A 21118-nucleotide genomic window follows, 5' to 3' on the forward strand; every position below is an offset into this window, starting at 1 on the left:
ATAATGGCACAATGTTGATGTTGTTTACACCCCTGACCCTACAATCCAAGCAGCCCTCCATAATCCCACTTTCCCCCCCCCCTCTACCTCCTATTTCTTCTCTCCCCTGGTCTGCTAGTATCGCGCTCCTGGATGGCTGGGGGTATGGCTTCAGCTTTTTTTTTTCTTTTAAGTTAATCTTTATGACTGCTGTGATGTACCCCGACTGTGGCATGTATTGAAGCTGCGCATGCAATCTCTCATCCTCAGCTGTCTGTTTCCCTGTCCTTGACTCTCAATCACTGTAACGTTCTTGGTGAAAGGGAGGTAAAGCAGCGTAACCTTCCTTTGCTGGCTCACACAACTGAATCAGCAATTCTGTTTATCACTTTCGATCATTCTCACTGGGCCACATGTCAGTGTACGTGCGTGTATGATGGTGTCACGTTCTTGAAGAGTTGTATGCTTTTGCGGGAAGCCAGGAAGTTAATGTCTAAGTCAGTTTTTTTTTTAAATGCTGTGAGACCCTGGAAAGCATAATCCAGTTTCAATAAGAAAGCACTGGTTTGGGTAGTTGTGTCTGGTCAGAAGTTTACATACGTACATCTTTGGCTTGGATGGTCATTCATTTTGACCTTTAATGATTTTTTTTTTTTTCTTTCAGGAGGAAGATTATACAATATTTAATTATTTATGAATTTTAAAAGCAACCAAGTTTGAATCTTTAGACTTCTTTACTCCTCACAGGATCAAATATGTACATACATGCACCTAAATCTTTTAATAAGTGATATTGTTTTCTGTAGCTGGTACTTTCTCTTTGAATACATTAAAAGTATTTGAACTGAATGATGCAGAGAAGAATTGGAAAGTCCAATTCAATCAGCTGAAGGAGAGACATTTCCAAGAAACTTTAATTAATGTACATAACTTTACAATATTCTGACGTTTCACCCAAAGATGCATAGATAAACTGTCCCGGGATCAGGATTGGCTGATTTTCAGCTTCACTGGCCCTGACCATGACTAGCCGGTCGTAAATTAAAAAAATCCACCTAAGCCCTAACAGGCGGAGCAAACAACACTCCTCAGTGTGAATTGTCAATTGTTTCTGAGGAGTCCCAAAAGAAGCTAGTTTCAGTGAGGTGTTTCAAAATGAAGCTCAAAAGGGTTAGAATGGAATCTGTGTTTTCCATAGAGCCACATTGGCTGTTTATTCAAGCCCCAAAGATGATTTGCTGGAGATGCTGCTCCTTCGTCATTTTGCACTTAGCCAGTTTTTGTTGATGTATGTTTGACCTTTTCAGGTAAAAAAAAAATTAGTCCAACACAAGGAATCAGTTTGTACCGAGAAGTTTAATCAAATTGGCAAAAGCATATTTTCAGCCTAAACATATCACAGCAAAGCTGCTGTGTTTTATCCTTTTACACTTCCAACCTCTATCTGCTGTGGAACATGTTGGAACCCTGAAAATGTAGAACCGTTTTGGGAGGGAAAAACACAGACTGGTGCTTAAGGATGGCAATGTTAACTGAGCTCATCATGCTGATAAAGCATGCTAAAAAGTTTAAAATCCTAAATCCAGGCCATTTTGTTTTCATGTTGGATTACTGTTTTTACAGCAAGTGCTCTCCCAGTTTGAATTATTAGTGACTGTGCCTGGCATGGAGGCTAAATAAATGGTTTGTGTTTATTATCAAAGAAAAATTGGAAACAGCTAAAACTCGTTTTGGCTCTTTAAAAACTTTAAATAAAACAGATTTGAAATTGACCATTAGTCTCTGATTTTCAGTGTTTTTAACACTTTGTTGTACACCCTTGACATTCCACCAGTCCGACTTTCAAACTTGTAGAAACCTAGATCTTATTCTGAAGATCGTTGTAGTTTTATCTCACTCCTTCCTAGAACAGAATCTGTTGTAAATAAGTCAATTAAAAATTTAAATTATGAAAGCATCTATGCCCTTGATGTGTCTGTGTAAACTTCTGACGGCAACTGGATCCTCAAGCTTTAAATTATTTTCAGTGTTGAGTTGCATTCTTTGATTTTTGTTTTTGCCCTGATTCATTACTTTCAGCCAGAGAGTTTACATTATCTTTTAATGAGGACCGTCGAACAGCCTGTTAATTTGAGATGGGTCAGTCAGAGGGTGTAGAGTTTGTATTTCAGTGTCTGTTGTAATATCAGTGTTGTGTTGTGGTTCAACATACACCAACAGTACGGGGCCTCTCCATTCTCACTCCCTGTGTCACGACGCAAATGACCTCCAGACTGTTTCCGACGTCCACAGTTTAACAATCCTAATAAAAAAAGCCTGGGTCCCTGTTTGTTGGTGCCATCCTCGCCTTATCGCTTTCTCTTCCAGGGCCACTCAGCCACATCAAGTCCAGCCTCCTCGGCTCCACCTCCGACTCCAACCTCAACAGGTACAGCACAATTAACAAGATCCCCCTCATCACCCTCAACTTCTCTGAAGCCAACAATGAAAAGAAGTGCCCCTCCCCTCCCTCTTCAGAGAAGACCATCATTGCCCCGAAGGTTAAAGACCGCACACATAACGTCACAGACAAAGTTACACAGGTAAGCTTAAAAAAAGTGTGTCACGGTTCCTCTTCATTAGTTATCTGAGCTAGGCCAGCAATAATGATGACATAATGATATAACAAGTATGGAAGTGATGAGTATCATTGGCTAATGTCCTTTAGAAATCATGTTGGGAACAGTCCAATCAAAGTCAGGATTTAAATACTCTCCAGAGCCATTTTGAAAAAAGATGTGGTGTCGTGGTAGAACGGACACCTCAAATAGGGTGGCTTTTAGTTCTTGATGGAGGTATCTGGGGTCAATTACAATTAGGCAAGGCAAGGCAAGTTTATTTATATAGCACAATTCAGTACAGAGACAATGCAAAGTGCTTTACATGATTAAAATATAGGAATAAAAGCAAGTAGGGATAGAATGTAGAAACAAAAAAAGAACATTTAAAAACAGTAAAACAGTTTAACTTGAACATTCAAAGGCAATTTTAAACAAATGTGTTTTTAATCTCGATTTAAAGGAACTCGGGCTTTCAGCACTTTTACAGTTTTCTGGAAGTTTGTTCCAGATAAGTGGAGCATAGGAACTAAATGCTGCTTCTCCGTGTTTGGTTCGTGTTCTAGGTATGCAGAGCAGGCTGGAGCCAGAAGACCTGAGTGGTCTGGAGGGTTTATACACTGATAACAAGTCTGTGATGTATTTAGGTGCTTAGCCATTCAGGGATTTATAGACTAACAGAAGTATTTTAAAGTCTATTCTCTGAGATACAGGGAGCCAGTGTAAGGACTTTAGAACTGGGGTGATGTGCTCTACTTTCTTAGTCTTAGTGAGGACGCCAGCAGCGTTCTGGATCAGCTGCAGCTGTCTGATCCACATTTTAGGCAGACCTGTGAAAACACCGTTGCGGTAATCAATTTGACTAAAAATAAACGCATGGATTAGTTTTTCCAGATCCTGCTGAGACATTAGTCCTTTAATCCTGGAAATGTTCCTCAGGTGATAGAAAGCCGACCTTGTAATTGTCTTTAGATGCTTTTGAAGGTTCAGGTCTGAGTCCATCACTACTCCCAGGTTTCGGGCCTGATTAGTGGTTTTTAGCTGAAGTGAATTAAGCTGTGTGCTAACTTTTGATCTCTCCTCTATTGGTCCAAAAATTATTACTTCTGTTTTGTTTTTATTCAACTGAAGAAAATTTTGGCACATCCACGTATTGATTTCTTCTAGGCATTTACTCAGTGCCTGAACTGGTTCATAGTCACATGGTGACATGGTGATGTAGAGCTGTGTGTCGTCTGCATAGTTATGGTAGCTGGTGTTGTTTTTTTATTATCTGAGCTAGGGGGAGCATGTAGATATTAACCTTGAGACCTGTCTTGCATGTCTTCCTCTTTTCTCTCTCTTCCATTTTCTCTGATTACTCTCCCTAATGGCCACTGGTACTGTAAAATCTCAGGGGAAAAAAGAATGGCTGCATGTTTTTAGTCTTTAGATGCTGAGACATATGAGCTGTTAATCCAGAATATGGTGGTTCTAAAAAACAATTAACTTTAGGAGCTGAATACAGAAACATGCCGTTCTTCCTAATGTTAATCAATGAAAAAGTTTTGAAAGTTTGGATCTTTTCTTTCTACTCAACAGTTGTTCTGTGGTTCATTATTTCAATTTCTGCTAACACACTGGCTGTTTTGTCACTTCAGTAAACTAAATTCCCCACCATTGTTAAAATATAATTTTAGCACTATCGGTGGTGGCATGAAATTATATTTACAACATTCATACCTGTCTGGCAGAAGTTCTTACAAAAGGTAAGAAAGGTTGTTCACTCTGACAAATTACTATCGCCTAAAACCTCATAAAGCTCCACAAGCATAAAAAGGAGCAATAGATACATTGAAGAAGTTGGAGCACGTTGAAGGAGTCAAAGTGAGTAACATGATGTGGGCAGATTGAATCCACAGTCTCATCTGTCCTCTTTGAGTCTGAGGATACTTAATTGAAACTTAAGGGGTCTAATATGTAAAAACCACAGAGGTATCTTTCACTTGCGGTGGACACGTTGGGATACTCTTACAGCTGCCAGGCAGATTACTAGAGTTACGGTCAGGCATGGAGGTCATCACCTCCGTTCCTGGTGGGGTTGAGACCAAACACCAAGTCGGGCACTGTAAAGTAATGTAGTCCCAGGGTTAGGTCAGAGCTTCCGTAAAAACCACAGATCCCGGCTCAGTTTAGCATTTTAGCCATTACCAGTGTAACAGAAAGCGGACACAGATGGTGGCCCCTTATCTGCACTCAAAGACTGTCCCTGCTGGAGGCCTCAGCCAGCAGCCAGCAGCATACAGAGACCAGCCCACAGCGGATCACTCTGAGTGTTATAGTTAACACTCTGTCATAGTAAACCCAGCAGGGAGGCTCCCTAATGTGTGCAATGGACTAATGGAGTATGTGGTGAACTAAAGGACCAGAAGCATGTTGCTGTGGGAATACTTATTTGTTTCAGGGAAAATCAATTTGGGTTTTAGCACGTCACTGACACTGCCGCTGGAGCCTTTATTTCAAAGTTGTGAATGAAAATTATCAAGAGGTTGTCTTTTTTTTCCAGTTTCAAGTACTTTGTAGTATGTCTGTTCCTCCTTTGTGTATCAATATACCGATATTTTATTAGGATTGCCCTATATTTGGTTTGCTCCACCATCCCCTCAACATTGACCACCAGCTCTGCTGAAAAAGAAGCATCCCGTAGTGGCGGCAGCATCACCAGGCCACCATGTTAGCCGTGCAGATGGTGATGTTTGTCCGCTAATGTTTTTTTTTTAAAAACAAACTATGAAATCCTAACTGAACAGCTATGCTTAGGAGATTAGATTCATTACACATGTGGACTCTGTTTAGGAATTAGGAGATGGTACGGTGTTCCCAACTTCTTGAGTTTAAGTCTGTAATCAGTTCTCAAGAGTCCTTGCAGTGCAGAATACAAATAGATACCAGATGTCTTGAATCCAGCTCTGGACTCCTGTGTTCATCTGAAGCTGTTAAGGTTCTGGACCGACATGCTCTCTGCTGGCCTTGGCCACCTCGCTGTTTATCACAGGCAGATGGAGGGTTAACCCAGGAAGCTAGTCAGCAAAGACAGCAAGCCCTCTTGTGGCCCCCGTGCTTGTTACATTTCCGTTCCCATGTTTTATGCCCACATGAGTCTCAGATGCCCACGACTCTCCATTTATGTCCAAGTTTAAATTATCTGAAGCTGAATCATTAATGATAGACACCACAAGATGAAACATTCAAATCCTAAGAATCCTACTTTCTTTCTCACAGGGGAGCCCAAATATGACCAAAAAAAAGGAGGAAAGCTCATACTCATTTGCATTTTTAGTTGAATTTAATGGAAACACAGAAGCTTTCCATTATCCCACAGGATAGTTTGCGCATAGCTAAACTAGGTACAATAAAAAATTAATGAGATACTTTATTTAGACACAGATTGGCTACAACACACTAATCTAGAGCTGTCCTTCTGCCAACCAACTGACTCCTCCCAGGGTTTATACCAGGCAAAGGGATAATGTATCTATATATGCTGATGGATGATGGAGTATCACTCAACTATTGTCTGTATCATCGATGTTGTTCATTACTAACATGATTTGACTTGAATGAGTGTTTGCTTAGTGGTTTGAAGACATTCATTCCTTGATTTATTATAGGAGAGCATAAAACTTGTCTACATTTTTACCAGACTCTAAAATTTAATTAGCAAGTGGGACCACTTTTTAAAAGAAGCAGTTTTGGCTTCCCATTGGACCCAAGGGTAGGGGTGTTTTCTATAATGCCAAAAATAAAAAGGCTATCAACTCTCTTGGAGAAGAAATTGTTGTATTTATCCCAATAAATTGGGATACACCGATATGCAAATTTGGGCCGATATCAATATCCCATAATAATATTTCTGCTATAGCCAAAAACGGACATATTATGTATATGTCAGTTATACATAAATTACATATACAAGCAGCTCTGGTCTGTTGTGGTGGAGAAAGACCTGAGCCAAAAAGCAATGCTCTTGATGTACCGGCCTGTCTACGTTCCAAATCCTCACCTATGGTCATGAGGTATGGATCTTGACAGCCGAAAGTAGCTTCCCCTGGAGGGTAGCCAGGGCTCAGCGTTAGAGATGGTGTAGGGAGCTCAAGGCAGACCCGCTGCTTCTCCACATCGAAAGGAGTTGAGGTATTTCGGACATCTGATCAGGATACCCCCTGGGTGCCTCCCTTTGGTGGTTTTCTGGGCACTTCCCTCTAGTAGGAGACCCCGAGGAAAACCCAGAACTCGCTGGAGAGGATATATATCCCATCTGGCCTGGGAATGCCTTGGGGTCCACCAGAAGGAGGTGGAGGATGTTTCTGGGTAGAGGGATATCTGGGTTTCTCTCCCAGACATCCCACCAGACCTTTCTGCTTATCTGGTCTCGGATAAGCGAAAGACAATGGATGGATGGATGTCCTAGCTGTTATTAAACATCCACTCAGACTTCTCTAAAGCAGTAGCGGTCACAGCTCCACAAAAGATCATTACTAGCTATTCTGTTTTTTTTCCCCCTCACCTTCGTCTTATGATGTGGTCTTAGCATTGTTTTCTTTCATTGCTCAACAATTTCATAATACCACAGACACCAGTACCCACTGTTTCCTTTTTGTAAATTAAGTTTTATTGAGTACTTCTGGTAACAATCACATCCGCCATTACTTCCGTAAACAGCGTCCTGCTGTGTGATGTCTTCTTCTATTATTTGCGCATGCGGGCCACTTTGGGGTCTTGAACCGTTCAGACAGAAATCTTATGGGGGACGCATTTAATTGGTAGTATGAATGATTAAGGCAAAAAAAAAAAGCTGATTTAAGCAAGAAATCGGAATTGAGCATCAAGACCAGCAGCCTAAGACTTTTTCATTTATCTTAGATTGTTCTATCAGGATGCAACCTCAAACATTCAGGCCAGCCAATTATGCCACTACTCATTGAAAACAAACAAAAAAAGATTTGTAGAAACGAATATAATCAGATAGAAAACTAACTGCTTCAAGTTTATTTGCCCTACAAGCTTTTCAATTGTGGGGTGAACTTCCACAGTTTTTCATTAGTCACTTTATTGCGGATTTAAATAGTTTTAGTACTTGGGGACCGGCCAAATTATTTCAATGATGTTCTCATTCGTGGGATTGTGCACATGGAAAATGGTGTGCTTTCTTTTGACCATAGATTTTCCTGCAGCTAAACATTGGGTTAGACCAAATCAAAATAGGCATTTTACACTCCAATCTTTAATAAAGTGGAAGTTTGATAAATAATAGAACACATTCACTTTGTCTGTCCTTTAGTTTCTGATTGATTTCAAAGGTTATTCCAGACTGAGGGTAATAGCTTTTGACCCTGTCCAGCGCTCAAGATGGAGAACTTTCTAATGGCCATTTCATTTAATAACACTGCAACCGTCCTGGTGCCATACATCATCCCTCCTCTCCATCGACCTTTCTGCCTTTATAATCACTGAGATTATAAAGGTGACCAGGGATGAGATAAGGAAACATCCAAAGATGATGAATGCCAAATATACTCTGTTTCAATTCCCGGCTTTATCACTCATAGTAACTGTGTTTCTGTCCTTCCAGTCTGCATATGTCCCCATCCTCTCTCTATGTGGTCCTTCTTTGGACTTCCATTACTACCACTGAAGGAGTCGATGCCTGAGGATTCCTTGGAAAACACAGCTGTATCCCCTACCTGTGCAAATTATTACCTCCAACAAAATTAATCTTGTGTGAAATGAATTAATGTTAAAGGCTACTAGGGTAAAAATAGTATCTGCAATTACAGTGATGATGATATTGTGTGATAATTACACCTTCATCTTTCACGCAAAACTTTGTTTGCTTTTCTTATAATCTTTTTCTTTTTCTCGTTTTATTTCTGCTCTGACTCGGAATTCTGGACACCAGTCCACATACAGAACCTTGCAACCGTATTCATATCCATTGAACTTTCTCGCATTTTGTCAGTTCACACATTTTATTGGGATTGTATGCATTACACCACGATGGAGTGGTGCATCACAGTTTTGCATTCAGTTTCCTTTAGTCTGAGACTTCTGGAAAAAAAAAAAAAAACAGTGTAAACAACTGAATTTAGAAGTCACCTAAATACCAAAAAAAGTCAACCTGTGTGTAATTCAATCTTGGTATTGCCCCAGATTTCCAATTACACTTTGACTACGCCGTTCTAACGTATTATACTTTAATCATACCATTGTAGCTCCAATTTAACCTTGCTATATACTCCACAAAAATGTTGTTATTTTCGGGATAGCAACAACATAAAGTTTGTTTTGGCTCTGTCTATTCATACTTCACAAGAAGCCCAGCTACCAAAATCCACTGTACTATGCTGGGTGCAAAAGCAAATGTCTTGGTTCTCATTGAGCATGTAGCAAGCTTTAGGGTCAATGGGCTGACCAGCTTTCCTGATCCCTGCTGAAGAAAAGCCTTCCCACAGCATGATGCTGAAACCACAATGTCTCCCGGTAGGGATGGTGTGTTCAGTGTCATTATGAGTTTTAGTTTTCTGCCAAACATCAACAAGTCCACTGTTGGTCTCATCTGATCAGAGCAAATTCTTCCAAAAGTTTCATCAGCGTAAGAGGGAGCATAACAAAGATTTTTTTTTCTTTGTAAACTTGCTTTAAACCATCTGTCCTCTCTCTTCCGCTTGACAGCTATGCAGTTGTTTCTCATAAAACCCAGTTAATTACACTAAAGTTTGCCTTTGAAACTGGAGTAAATGTGGAAAAAGTTGAAACGGTATACAGTGGCTTGCAAAAGTATTCATATCCCTTGAACCTTTCCACGTTTTGTCACTTTACAACCACAAGCATAAATATATTTTATTGGAATATTATGTGAAAGACCAACACAAAGTGGTATAAAAGTAAATTATACATGATTTAAAAAAAAAAATTCAATCCATCATCTGGAAATGGAGAGAGTATGGCACAGCCGTAAACCCACTAAGATGATGCCATCCACATAAACTTACAGAACAAGGAGAGCACTGATCAGAGATGCAGATGGGGGAATCTGTCCACAGGACAACTATTGCTTGTGCACTGCAGCAATGTGGTCTTCATGGAAGTGTGCCAACAACAAAACTATTGTTAAAAAAAAAACACAAGAAGTCTCGTTTGCAGTTTGTCAGACGCAGCAAACATGTGGAAGAAGGTGCTTTGGTCAGACGAGTCCAAAATTAAACTTTTTGGTCAAAATGCAAACCGCTATGTGTGGTGGAGAACTAACACTGCAGATCACTCTGAACACACCATCCCCACTGTTAAATATGGTGGTGGTGGCAGCATCATGCTCTGAGGGTGCTTTTCTTCAGCAGAGACAGGGAACGACAACGACCCTAAACATAAAGCCAGGGTTATAATGGGATGGTTTAAAACAAAACATATTCATGTGTTAGAACGGCCCAGTCAAAGTCCAGACCTGAACCCAATTGAGACACTGTGGCAAGAAAACTGCTGTTCACAAACGCTCTCCATCTAGTCTGACTGAGTTTGAGCTGTTTTGAAAAGAGGAATGGACTAAATTTCAGTCACTAGATGTGAAGAGCTGGTAGAGACACACCCTAAAGGACTTGCAGCTGGAATTGCAGCAAAAGGTGGTTCCACAAAGTATTGACTCAGGGGGGCTGAATACTTTTGCACAATCCCCTGTTCAGTTTTTAGGTGTGGGAAAAAAAATTCAATCTTGTATATATAAAAAAAAAAATCTACTTCATATTTGTATACCACTTTGTGTTGATCTTTCACATAAAAGTCCAATAAAATATGTATTTGTGGTTGTATTGTGACGTGTGAAAAAGTTTAAGTGGTATAAATACTTCTGCAAGGCAATGCATGTTACACATCTGGAAATCCAAAGACAAGATGCTTATGTAACTTACTTTGAAGTAGCTGACTCAGAAATAGGCTGTTTGAAATGCTATTCAAATTTCAGCTGCAGTCACACTCAAAGCATTTTTAAACCTTTACTAAACAGATGAAGGAGATGTATAAGGGAAATCATTCAGAGTGTGCTACATTAGATTATCTTTGTCTTGCCAGATATGTTAATTTGCATCAAAGCTGCATACTATGTTCATGCCACATAATCCACAAGATATGCCTTAACCTTTTAGGGTTTTTTTTGTTTTTTGTTTTTTTATCCAAACTAATCTTCAGTCAGTTTCTCTTGCAGGTACTTGTCATGAAGTTTTATTTTGTTAGATTTGCGGAAATTCCGATGAAATCATTTTATTTTAATAAAATATCATTACAGTAAATGGATAAATAACATTTCTTCTTTATTTTTTTCCTCAGGTTCTTTCCCTGGGTGCAGATGTGCTGCCCGAGTATAAACTGCAGACTCCACGTATAGACAAGTGGACCATCCTCCATTATAGCCCCTTCAAAGCAGTGTGGGACTGGCTCATCCTGCTGCTGGTCATCTACACCGCCATTTTCACTCCCTACTCTGCGGCCTTTCTCCTCAATGACCTTGAGGAGCAGAAAAGACGGGTGTGCGGCTACTCGTGTTCCCCGCTAAATGTGGTAGATCTAATAGTGGACATTATGTTCATCGTGGACATCCTAATAAACTTCCGAACCACTTACGTCAACTCCAACGAGGAAGTGGTCAGCCATCCGGCCAAGATTGCCATCCATTACTTTAAAGGCTGGTTCCTCATAGACATGGTGGCGGCCATCCCATTCGACCTGCTCATCTTTGGCTCAGGATCCGATGAGGTGAGGACAGAGAAAGGGAGGTTAGCAAATAACCAGTGATTTTGCTGATTTGTTGTTGTTTTTTACATGGACATGTAAAAACTGTCCGACTGGACTGTCAAACCTTGTTATCAGCCTCTACAAGTTCAATTCAATTCAATTTTATTTATATAGCGCCAATTCATGAAACATGTCATCTCAAGGCACTTTACAAAGTCAAGTTCAATCATATTATACCGATAAGTATTGGTACCAGTGGTGCCAAAAAGGATTAAATATTTTAATAGATTAAACATTTTTGAAAATCTAACCTGAAATTGAGTAAATTCATCCAGAGTCAAAATACGCTTCATTTTAACAACCGATTTTTATTTATTTTCTGAATCTTTTCAAACTGATGACTATACAAAAAATGTATTATAGTCCATACAATCCAATAATTCAGATTTAATTGAATTATATTCGTTCCAATTCAATCCTAGTTATATAACAGTGCAGTCAAGTGCAGTGTATTACAATTGGAAAAAAATAAATTGCATGGTGCCATTAACTGTGCAGCAATCCCTCATACTGAGGGTGTGTGTACCGGTACTAACAGCAGAGAGGACTTCTCCTTTAACAGAATAAAAGCTCCAGCAGAACCAGAACCTGGCCCAGTTTGAGTAGCCATCTGCCGCACAACTAATGCTTATTAAGAGGCAGCTTGTCATAATCTTATCTAAAGCTACTGTCATACGGTTTTCTTTCTGGCAATGGAAGTTGGTGCCTCAAAAATGTTTCACAAATGTGGCTTCAAGGTTAAACTCACATCAGATAAGCCAATTTGTTGAAGCAGATTGCCACCAGTTTTTTTTTCATAGAGTAAAATTATGTGAAATTAAAACCATTTTCTTCTAGATTTGCTGTTCTGCTAGGTATCTTTATCTTGTTGATGCCTCAATGTCAAATAAGGTCATCCGTTGGACAGATGGTTCTGGGGCTCCAACAGGAACCAAAACCATCATCTCTCCACCCTTGTGCTTATTATGAATTGTTCTGATTTATGCGTTGTTGTTTTGCTCTTAGTGAATAATTGCCCTTTCTGTAGAATGTGGTACAAACATTCTGGAAATGTCCTCATAACCTTTCTGAGATTAATGAGCAGTACCAGTAGCTTCTTCAAAGGTAATTGCTGATTTATTTCCACTTTGACATTGTGGTAACACAAACCTGTAAGATCCACAACAGCAAACTGCTAACCCCTTGCTTTCACTATGACGCTCAAATTTGCTAATGATGGATTAATGAAGCCAATGTGGTTGTAAGCACCTGATGCCTGCCTTTCTACTCGTGTGTAGGCGGCAAGAATGTATGTAGTTTTCCCCTGCCTGAGTCAATAATGCTTTTACACTGTCTCTTAACATAGTTTTATCTCACTTTAGAACAACCACCATCCTAAGTAAATCCCCCGTTCAGACCGCCTCGTTCGCTTTCGGTAACAAGTTCACATCCATAAAAACTCCTGAGTAGAAATTCAGTTTCTTATTCATGTATTTGAAGCAGCAAATAAACTTAAATTCTAATTGGTCTGCCTTGCATCATAATTTAGAATCTCATCAAAATAAATTATTGGCCCATTGTTCATCATAGCCTAGGAGAACACTGCCCAGATAAATACGCATGATCTTTACAGGCCAGGGTTTGTAGTAATTAAATCATTTCAGCAGCATATAGTACTTTAGTGGACCTTTATTTAATTTTGCTATAGTTTCCTTGACCAAGTAACTTTATCTTCCGTGAAAGTATTCTTAAACTCCTGGAACATTTTTCACATTCTGACACTTTATGACCTTAACTTACTTTACTGGGATCTATATAAGTAAATTAACCTTAGTATACACTTACAAATGGATAGAATGATCTTAAAAAAAAATGGATCGAATGAAAAAGCTGCATTATGAACCGCAAAGACGAAGCCATCCACCAAAGATGTCAGGCAAAGTTTTTTTTTTTTCCCTCCATATTTTGGGACACTGTGCTATGGCTACATTCATCTCAGGCCTAAACTGATGACCACTGATGACTACATGTCCATAAATCCCGATTCGTAATGTGATAGTTGTGGCATTGATAGTTCTGAGCTGTAATCTTAAATAGTTACCCTCCTAAATCAATCTGACACTCAGCTGTCAAACCTGCTTCCTTCTGATATGTTTTCAAGAGCCAGACAGCAGCGCCTCAAGCAAATCAGTTAAAATGTTTCAACCTTCTGCTGACAACTCTGCAGCAGAGAAACTATTCTGTTCACGAACGTCTGATGGAGATTAGTTTAGCAAGTAATCTGACTGTCAGAGAGAGCAGTTTTACAGCTCTGACATAACTGGAAAAGGCCTGAATGCATTGTGTTTTGAGCCACTTAACCTGAAAATTATAACGTCAACATTTTATTTAAAGGGAACAAATCCTGCTTTTTAGCTCTTCCTCTTCACATTGAAGTCATTCAGTTGTCTATATCAAAGTGGAACTGCAGTGCTTTGGTCTGAATTCCTCATTATTGTTGCCCCAACAGCCCCTCTTTTACCCATGTTCCGAGGTGTGTCTTAGAGCAACCCGTTTTGGCGCTGTCTCTTTAAATCTAGAGAAAGGCACTTCATACCCTGCCCCCTCTCCAAGTTGCAGAGCATTCCACTTCATGCCGTTCGGCCATTTTTGTAGAATGCTGGGGGACGGTGTAATGATCAACCACACTTTTTCTTTTATCCACTTGTAGTTTTGGTATCCTTCAGCTTGGACAATAAGCAGAGAGTACATGACCTTGTTAAGCAGTTCTGCGGCAAATAATTAATGTAAATGTAATTAAAAGAAAATGTAATAGAGAGAGAGCTGAACAGCTTGGAAAATATGACCCAAAATAATATAGATATCTACTCTCTGCCAAGAGAGACTAAATTAAAAATATCTGCATAACTAGAGACTCCAAGTACGCAACAAGATGTATTTAAGGGATAAAAAGGTGGATTTGGCATAATATGTCTCCTTTAACTTATCACAATTGTGTATTATTTGTCATTGTTTAAGAAATAAAATTTAATTCTGAGTTTTAATTAGAAGGCATGTGCATTATGATGGCAGCCTTGATCAATAAGCTTTCAGCACCAGAACTAGCTCAACAGAGACAAAGAAATAGTGCCTTACTTTGGTTTGATACGGGATATTCTGACACGTCTCATAAATAAGCAGGTTGGGCCTTTTGTTGTAAGGTTTTTACACACCAGTCTCTTGGCTGAGAGGACATGCTTGGACACTGGACAAACTGAGAATGGCAGAGGGTACTGGCTTCTTCTGGTTAACGCTCCAGACTCAGCCAACACAGTATGATGGACCTGTTGTCTCAGCTAAGAGTCATACTTTGGGTAACGTAGGCACATTATTATATATTCATTAAAAAAATAGATTCTACTATAGTTTTAAAATACTTTTTTAAAGATCAATGTCGTCATTTGAGAGGCACTTTGGACAAAACCTCTTTGAGCATAACAACCCAGCAAGGTCCAGACCCCCACCTGCAGGAATAAGTTGTTGTTTTGATTAAACCTGTGGTGCTCTGAGGACATATTGAAGTGACCTGGAGAAAAGCATTCAAAGTAGATTAAAGCTCACACCCGAGGAAGGCAGGCTTCACTGCATAAGATCACGTTTTAATTCGCTTGGCTAATTAGCCTTGAAAGTTCATGGCTAACTGCAGTTTTGTCTTTTCAAACAGTGCATGTGCTTCATCCTCCAAACTCGTTTGATACACACATGTTGTCCAGCCTCGCATATTTTCAAATCAAGGCTAAAACTATGCAGTTAAGCCATTTAATTATTAGGCCAGATTCTATTATACATATTTTGGCACGCGCATTGCAACTGCTGCATATAGGAGAAAATGTCAACTTTGTTGTTCAGTGGTAATTTACGGTTAGCTGTGTGTTCCTTGGTGGTGGTCCACTATGACGGGGCTGGAGTGAGTGAAAGGTGCAGAAAAAAGAAGAGACAGTTGTGTGAAGCCACGGCCGTGATGTATGTCCTTATCATACCGCTGGATGACTTGTGGAGTGACAGAATGCGTGTTCCCGTTACAACTTCTGCTACAAGCACACTCTCAAGATGAAGAGAGCGACAAAGAGAGATGTATTTTTAGCTCCTCCAATCATCCGCAGGAACTAAAAATAGCACATCCATGAAGAGTTTTAGGGTTATTTTTCAGCTTTTTATACAGCGGCTTGGAATATATTTAGACATTATTTCAAGCACCTTTGTTGCCTGGAAACAGCGCCCGACATCATGTGACTCATGGGTTTATTACTCAACTATGAAAGTATTGTTTGATAACATCTTGTAAGATTATCACCCTGTCAGTCAGAAAAAAGCTTTTAATATCACAGACTGCCTGATGGAAAAGAAATCTTTGTGGTGATGAATTTACCTACAGGAGTCATCAGAACCCATCCTTTATTTACCTACCAATGCTACCTCCTGATCAGTTGGGCTTATTTCCATACTGAATTGCACACGCTGTTGCAGTAACTGCAAAACCGAAAGTAAGTAAAAGCTTTATTTATGACGCAGTTTTCAAAATGCGTGTTACAAAGCACTTTACATAAAGTGCACAATAAAACAAAGATAAAATGAAGCAGAGATAAGAGCATCACAGGATGCATCCAAAAATACACACAAAGAAAAACAAACTGCAATATGTTCAGTTAAACAGAAGAAAAAAAACAATTGGAGAAGAGGTAGATCTCTAGAGGGATTCGTAGTGGCCAACAGAGTCAGTGTTGTTTAGAGATAGATTATTTAGTGAATTTAACTGGCAGCCTGTGAAAGTCCATGAGAACTGGCATAATGGGAACATGGAACAGAGGGGGTATTTAACGCTACTTCTTAGATGAAAGTAGCAACAGCTGTAATCTGTTTTTTTAGATTTTAGTGGTCAAGGATGAGTACATGCTGATTTGATAGTCTCCTACCTAAGGCCCTAATAGATTGGACCATATTGTTGGGAAATAAGCACATCTGTCATGATTTAGTGAGAGATAATGATGTCTTCAATTTACTCTAATCTCTGCGAAGCGTTGATTTAGCAGGTTGGGACTGGTTTGATCATCTGGATTTAAGGGTGTGTAAATCTGTGCGTCATCACACACACAGATGAATATTTGTACGAGTTGACCCAAAAGGAAGCATTTACAGGGAGAAGGGAACAGGTCCAAGCATTGACCCCTGAGGTTGGGGTGCTGGGGAGGAGTCAGTAGGTTAAATAAAAACTTTCATGTGTTGCTGACGGGACAGCAACACATGGGATTCCCCTTTTATTTACAAGTGATCATGGAGAATGCCGTTGTCAACAGTGTCAAAGGCTGAACAAAGATCCAGCAGAACAAAAATGACCAAGTCACCACAATCCAGGCTGAATAAATGATCATTGGTACCCTGAGGAGTGCTGTTACAAAAAAAAACATATTTGAGATGAACAATTAAACCCAAACCATAGTTTAAACGGTGTCCTTTAATCCCTTTGAGTCTCAGTGAATCTGGTTGAAGTGTTTTTGAACTTGGACATACAGTGCTTGTAATTTTCCACCACAGAAGCGGTTTGTTTTGAAATGAATCACGACCTTTTGAAATAGTTGTTCATACTTAGAAAAAGAAATCTGAGTAAACCTTAAATATGCACATCTTAACTTTTGGGTCATAATGGTTAAAACCATTTCCCCAAAGTGTTTAGTTAATTTCAGTCTACAGATTTATTGATTTAGCCAGAGCACATACTTATTCAGCAGTCTGCAAATATTTGAGATTTTAACATTCCATTTTTACCGTTGATTTACAATACCATCTTGGTTTGAATTAACACAGAGGTATTTTTAGGCTTAATTATTTTTATTTATTTTTTTGCATTTTATTAAATAATAATGGAGCAAACAGGAGTGCTGTTTATTATGTTTTACTTCCTGCGTTGTGGTGATGTCACAGGAAGTGACCAGTTGGCAAGGGGGAAATAAAATAATATTTTTGTGCTTTTCTCAATTATAGTTTTGCGTACTTCAATGTTAGAGCAATACCTAGACTTTGATCATTTAATTTCTTGTTGCTGGTGCTGAGCAACTTTAATAAGTTGATGCCATTTATTGTTTTGTCACAGGAAGCTTCAGTTATTTAAGATGTATCTGTACGTTCACAGAAAGCACCGGGAGTCTCATTTATAAACATTGTGTAGAACCCGTACTAAATGTGTACGTATAACAAAAAAATTAAAATGCCATATGGCTAAAAGAAAAAAATATATATTTATAAAACCTTGTACACACACACCAGCACACAAAGTACCTTTATAGATCACAGCTGTACCATAAATGGTCAATGCTAAGCACCCCATGAATGTTTATTTAAATCAGTCAGCTGATCATTGTTGGGGGTTTTCATGGTGAAATGGCAATCATGGAGAAAATGCAAAGAAACTGAAAACATGTCAGTGTAGTTTATGAAACGTGTGGATTAAAGGTAAAAGCACATATGCTGTGTAGTTGACTGTTTACAGCTATTAAAGTAATTGGCTCACATCTCATCACAGTTTATCTGTTATTCTGTGGTACACGTCACCCTGGTGATCGTCGGGGGAGAAGAAAGTGATGGTAGGAAACCCTGATGAAATGTTGTGAAGACATTTGCTTAAGATAATGTAGATTTATGATTAAAGTCTGATATGGAGTGAAATTGAACATCTGAGAGGAATCATCAGGCGTCTCCGTCGTTAATTTCCCCCATCTTCAAAATGAGTGTACGCATATGTCAGAGTTACCAAAAATTCTGAATATGGTATGCTTGATTAAGAACATCCTTCAGCCAACCATGTGATTCCAATAGATAAGATGTTTTTTCTTTCCTTCAACAAGCTCAAAATGTCCAAATCCTATTCCAAAGCACTGTTTAAAAACCATTGCACCCAGTTGGTTACTGGCATAGAAATTTAATTTTCAGATGGATCAAGTTATTCTTGTCTTGCAGAAGTCCCCTTTTGTCTTGGCCTCTCTCTGACAAGCTAAAACTAAGCACCGTTATCATCAAAACATCAAAGGTCATAACAAAGCAAGACACACGCAGTCTCTGAGTAGAGGTATGATTATAGACGATGTGGAAGTGCATCATTTCCGGCTGTGGACCAAAGTAGTTATTACAAGTTTTATTGGCAGATCAGGTTGCTACGTCTCCACCTTTAGAAATTGAGAGGAAACTAAATTAGGCTCACTCCCTGAGAGCGATGTGCTCTGCTGGGCTATGATGGTATTATGATGTCTCCAAGATAAGATGGAGCCTGGTCATTAACAGCATTAAATGAGGAAGAAGAGGGAGCCTAATTTCCATTTCTGCTGTTACATGAAGCTGTAATATAAAAGTTAAAATAATTGAGGTCCCTTCCAGTAAAACTGCATGTCCGGGTAGAGTTCTGTGTACTCGGCATCCGCACTTTGGAATGATTATGTGACATACAACATACCGTATATCTTCAATGATTTTTAAAAACGAGCGACCACTGTCCTTAGCAATATTGGTAGAGTTTGATACGAGATGACTGTTTCCTGGCAAACACCTGACCTTTAAATGAATATTTCAATAGGGTTGAGGTCAGCGCCTCAGAAATGGGGTTCCAGAAGCTTAACGTTTGCTGTTAATGTGTGTTCACAATCCTTGTTCCGTTGAGAAACCCATCTAGCTGTTGAGGTTGACCCATACGGACAGTGTTCTTCCAATATTATACCCGCTTTGAGCAAGGCACTATTACAATGTGCAGTGAAACCAACCCATAGCAAGATACTGCCACTACCATGCTTGACCAGAAGTTGGTCTTCAAGGCCTGTCAGCACATTTTAAAACCTTAAGCACCTTCTACCTCGTTACTGAGACATTTAAGCTGATGTTGAGTGGAACCCTCTGGCCTGTATCGCCATTCTGTTTAACATGCCAGCGCTGGTTTTCTGAGGTTGTTTTAGAGACCTGAAACATTTACTTCAGCTCCGTCTGAATTTAGCAAAACAAACCATGCAGAGATGTGTAATTTATTAGCTATGCTTTGCAAAAGCAAGGTTTTTTTCATCTGTTGTCATGTAACAACCGCAATCTTAAACAAGATAAGATAAGATAGACTTTATTGATCTCAAGTTGGAGAAATTCACTTGTCACATCGGCTCAATAGTCAATCAATAGTCAGAAGAAGGTGTCAAAAGTAGGAAAAGGTGCATCAGTTATGAATGTATTTGGTCGGGATGTAATCTGATAGACCTACACAAAGTAGTTAATCATCAAGTAGAAGAAAAGGGATGCTTTGTTTTAAAAGTGTTTTACAAAAAGAAAAAAGAAAAAACATAATTTTGAGTTTCCTTTATTCTGATGTCCCAAAATAACCTCCAGTTCTTCAGAAGCGGACCAGTGAGGTTGACATCACCCTGGTCACACCATTCTCATGTTAAAGCACAACGGTGGGAGCATCGGGATGATACACACATTCATTATTTTAAAGCAGAAATGCACAGAAGTACCGTAATTGGAGGAAGTTGGATCACAGGCAGCCAATGCTATGACAATCTGTCAATTGTCTCACTAAGGGAACAACTGATCCAGGAAATACTGATGCGCTTAAACTGAAGAATGTTTTTTTATGTAGTCAATGCGCGTTGTGTCTTCTGTCCAGGTCCCTCAGTCCGCTGTGCTGGTCCTAAGGCTGTGCATGCTCACAGAAAATGTGCACTAGATAGTTTAGGCTTCATCTGTTTCTATATGACTCATTCACTGTTCGGTGAGTTGTCAGCGTCAAGGGCAGATTCTGCAGACAGAAGTCAATGCAGTGAATAATGGAGGTGATTTCAGGGGGAGATTGGGAGGATGCAGGTTCTGTAAAAGGATCCACCAGAACACCGCTCCCTGCTAACCAACAGGAATTCACTCACCCATCTGAATTATTAGCCATCTTAAAATAAAATCAAAGTTGCAATAATCTGTTATATTTACTTCTGCGTGGTAAAGGAGGAGTAATTAAACACGCATAGATGTGAAGAAGCACTGCTACTGCCGGAGACTCTGGATTACTGATTTCCCCCAGGATATTAGGGTAATTGTCAGGCGTGATGAGGAGTGGTAGGACCAATTAGCTCTCTCTTTCTTTTTGTATTTGCAACTGCATGACACTAATGGATTGGGACGAGTGTCGTAACTGTACTGTATGTCCCCCAAACCAAATCCACTTTGTTCACGTTATCTGTCATTTCACCAGGCAACAGAAATTCTGACTCGCAGGGTTAAAGAGCAGGACCTTCTACCCCCATTTAGCCACATCAAACTACATTTGTGTCGATCGATTATGTTACATTTGAGCTGCTAAAGGTTTTATTTTGCTGGCTTTAGAAACCATAGTTTTTGCGTGTATGCTAGGAGCTAAAGAGACTAGTTGTCCATCGCATACAGTCGTTCAGCTAATTTACAGTTCGGCAGATATCTGCTGAAAAGGCAGATAGAATATTCGCCAACTGTAAAAAGTCTATTTGACGGACACTACGCTCAACCAGTCATTTTTGTTACACCCAGAGCTGTAATTTATGTCAACTAAGATTGTCGTATTTCTGGGGGCTTAAACCGAAGGAAGTACGAAACATTACTCTTGGTGTCATTCATGGTTTAGAAGACAAACGTTATTAAGAAAGTTTGTGTTTAGGCTCCCAGATAATGCTGAATACCTATATTTAGCTATATTTAACTAGCAGTAAAAT

The 21118-nt window shown here is 39.4% G+C and overlaps 1 protein-coding gene across 5 annotated transcripts in view; it reads left to right on the forward strand.

Moving 5' to 3' along the window:
- Positions 1–21118, forward strand: part of LOC105935462 (potassium voltage-gated channel subfamily H member 7) — a 104705-nt gene that overhangs the window by 48737 nt on the left and 34850 nt on the right. For 3 of the 5 annotated variants that reach the window (XM_036127979.1, XM_036127980.1, XM_036127981.1), the window contains 3 exons: positions 119–142; positions 2347–2561; positions 10932–11357. In XM_036127979.1, coding sequence (XP_035983872.1) covers positions 119–142; positions 2347–2561; positions 10932–11357 — 665 coding nt within the window. The remainder of the gene's footprint in view (positions 1–118; positions 143–2346; positions 2562–10931; positions 11358–21118) is intronic. The other 2 variants (XM_036127982.1, XM_036127983.1) reach the window with 1 other exon arrangement.

Source organism: Fundulus heteroclitus, chromosome 24 (genome assembly GCF_011125445.2).
Source record: "Fundulus heteroclitus isolate FHET01 chromosome 24, MU-UCD_Fhet_4.1, whole genome shotgun sequence".
Taxonomy (NCBI): domain Eukaryota; kingdom Metazoa; phylum Chordata; class Actinopteri; order Cyprinodontiformes; family Fundulidae; genus Fundulus; species Fundulus heteroclitus.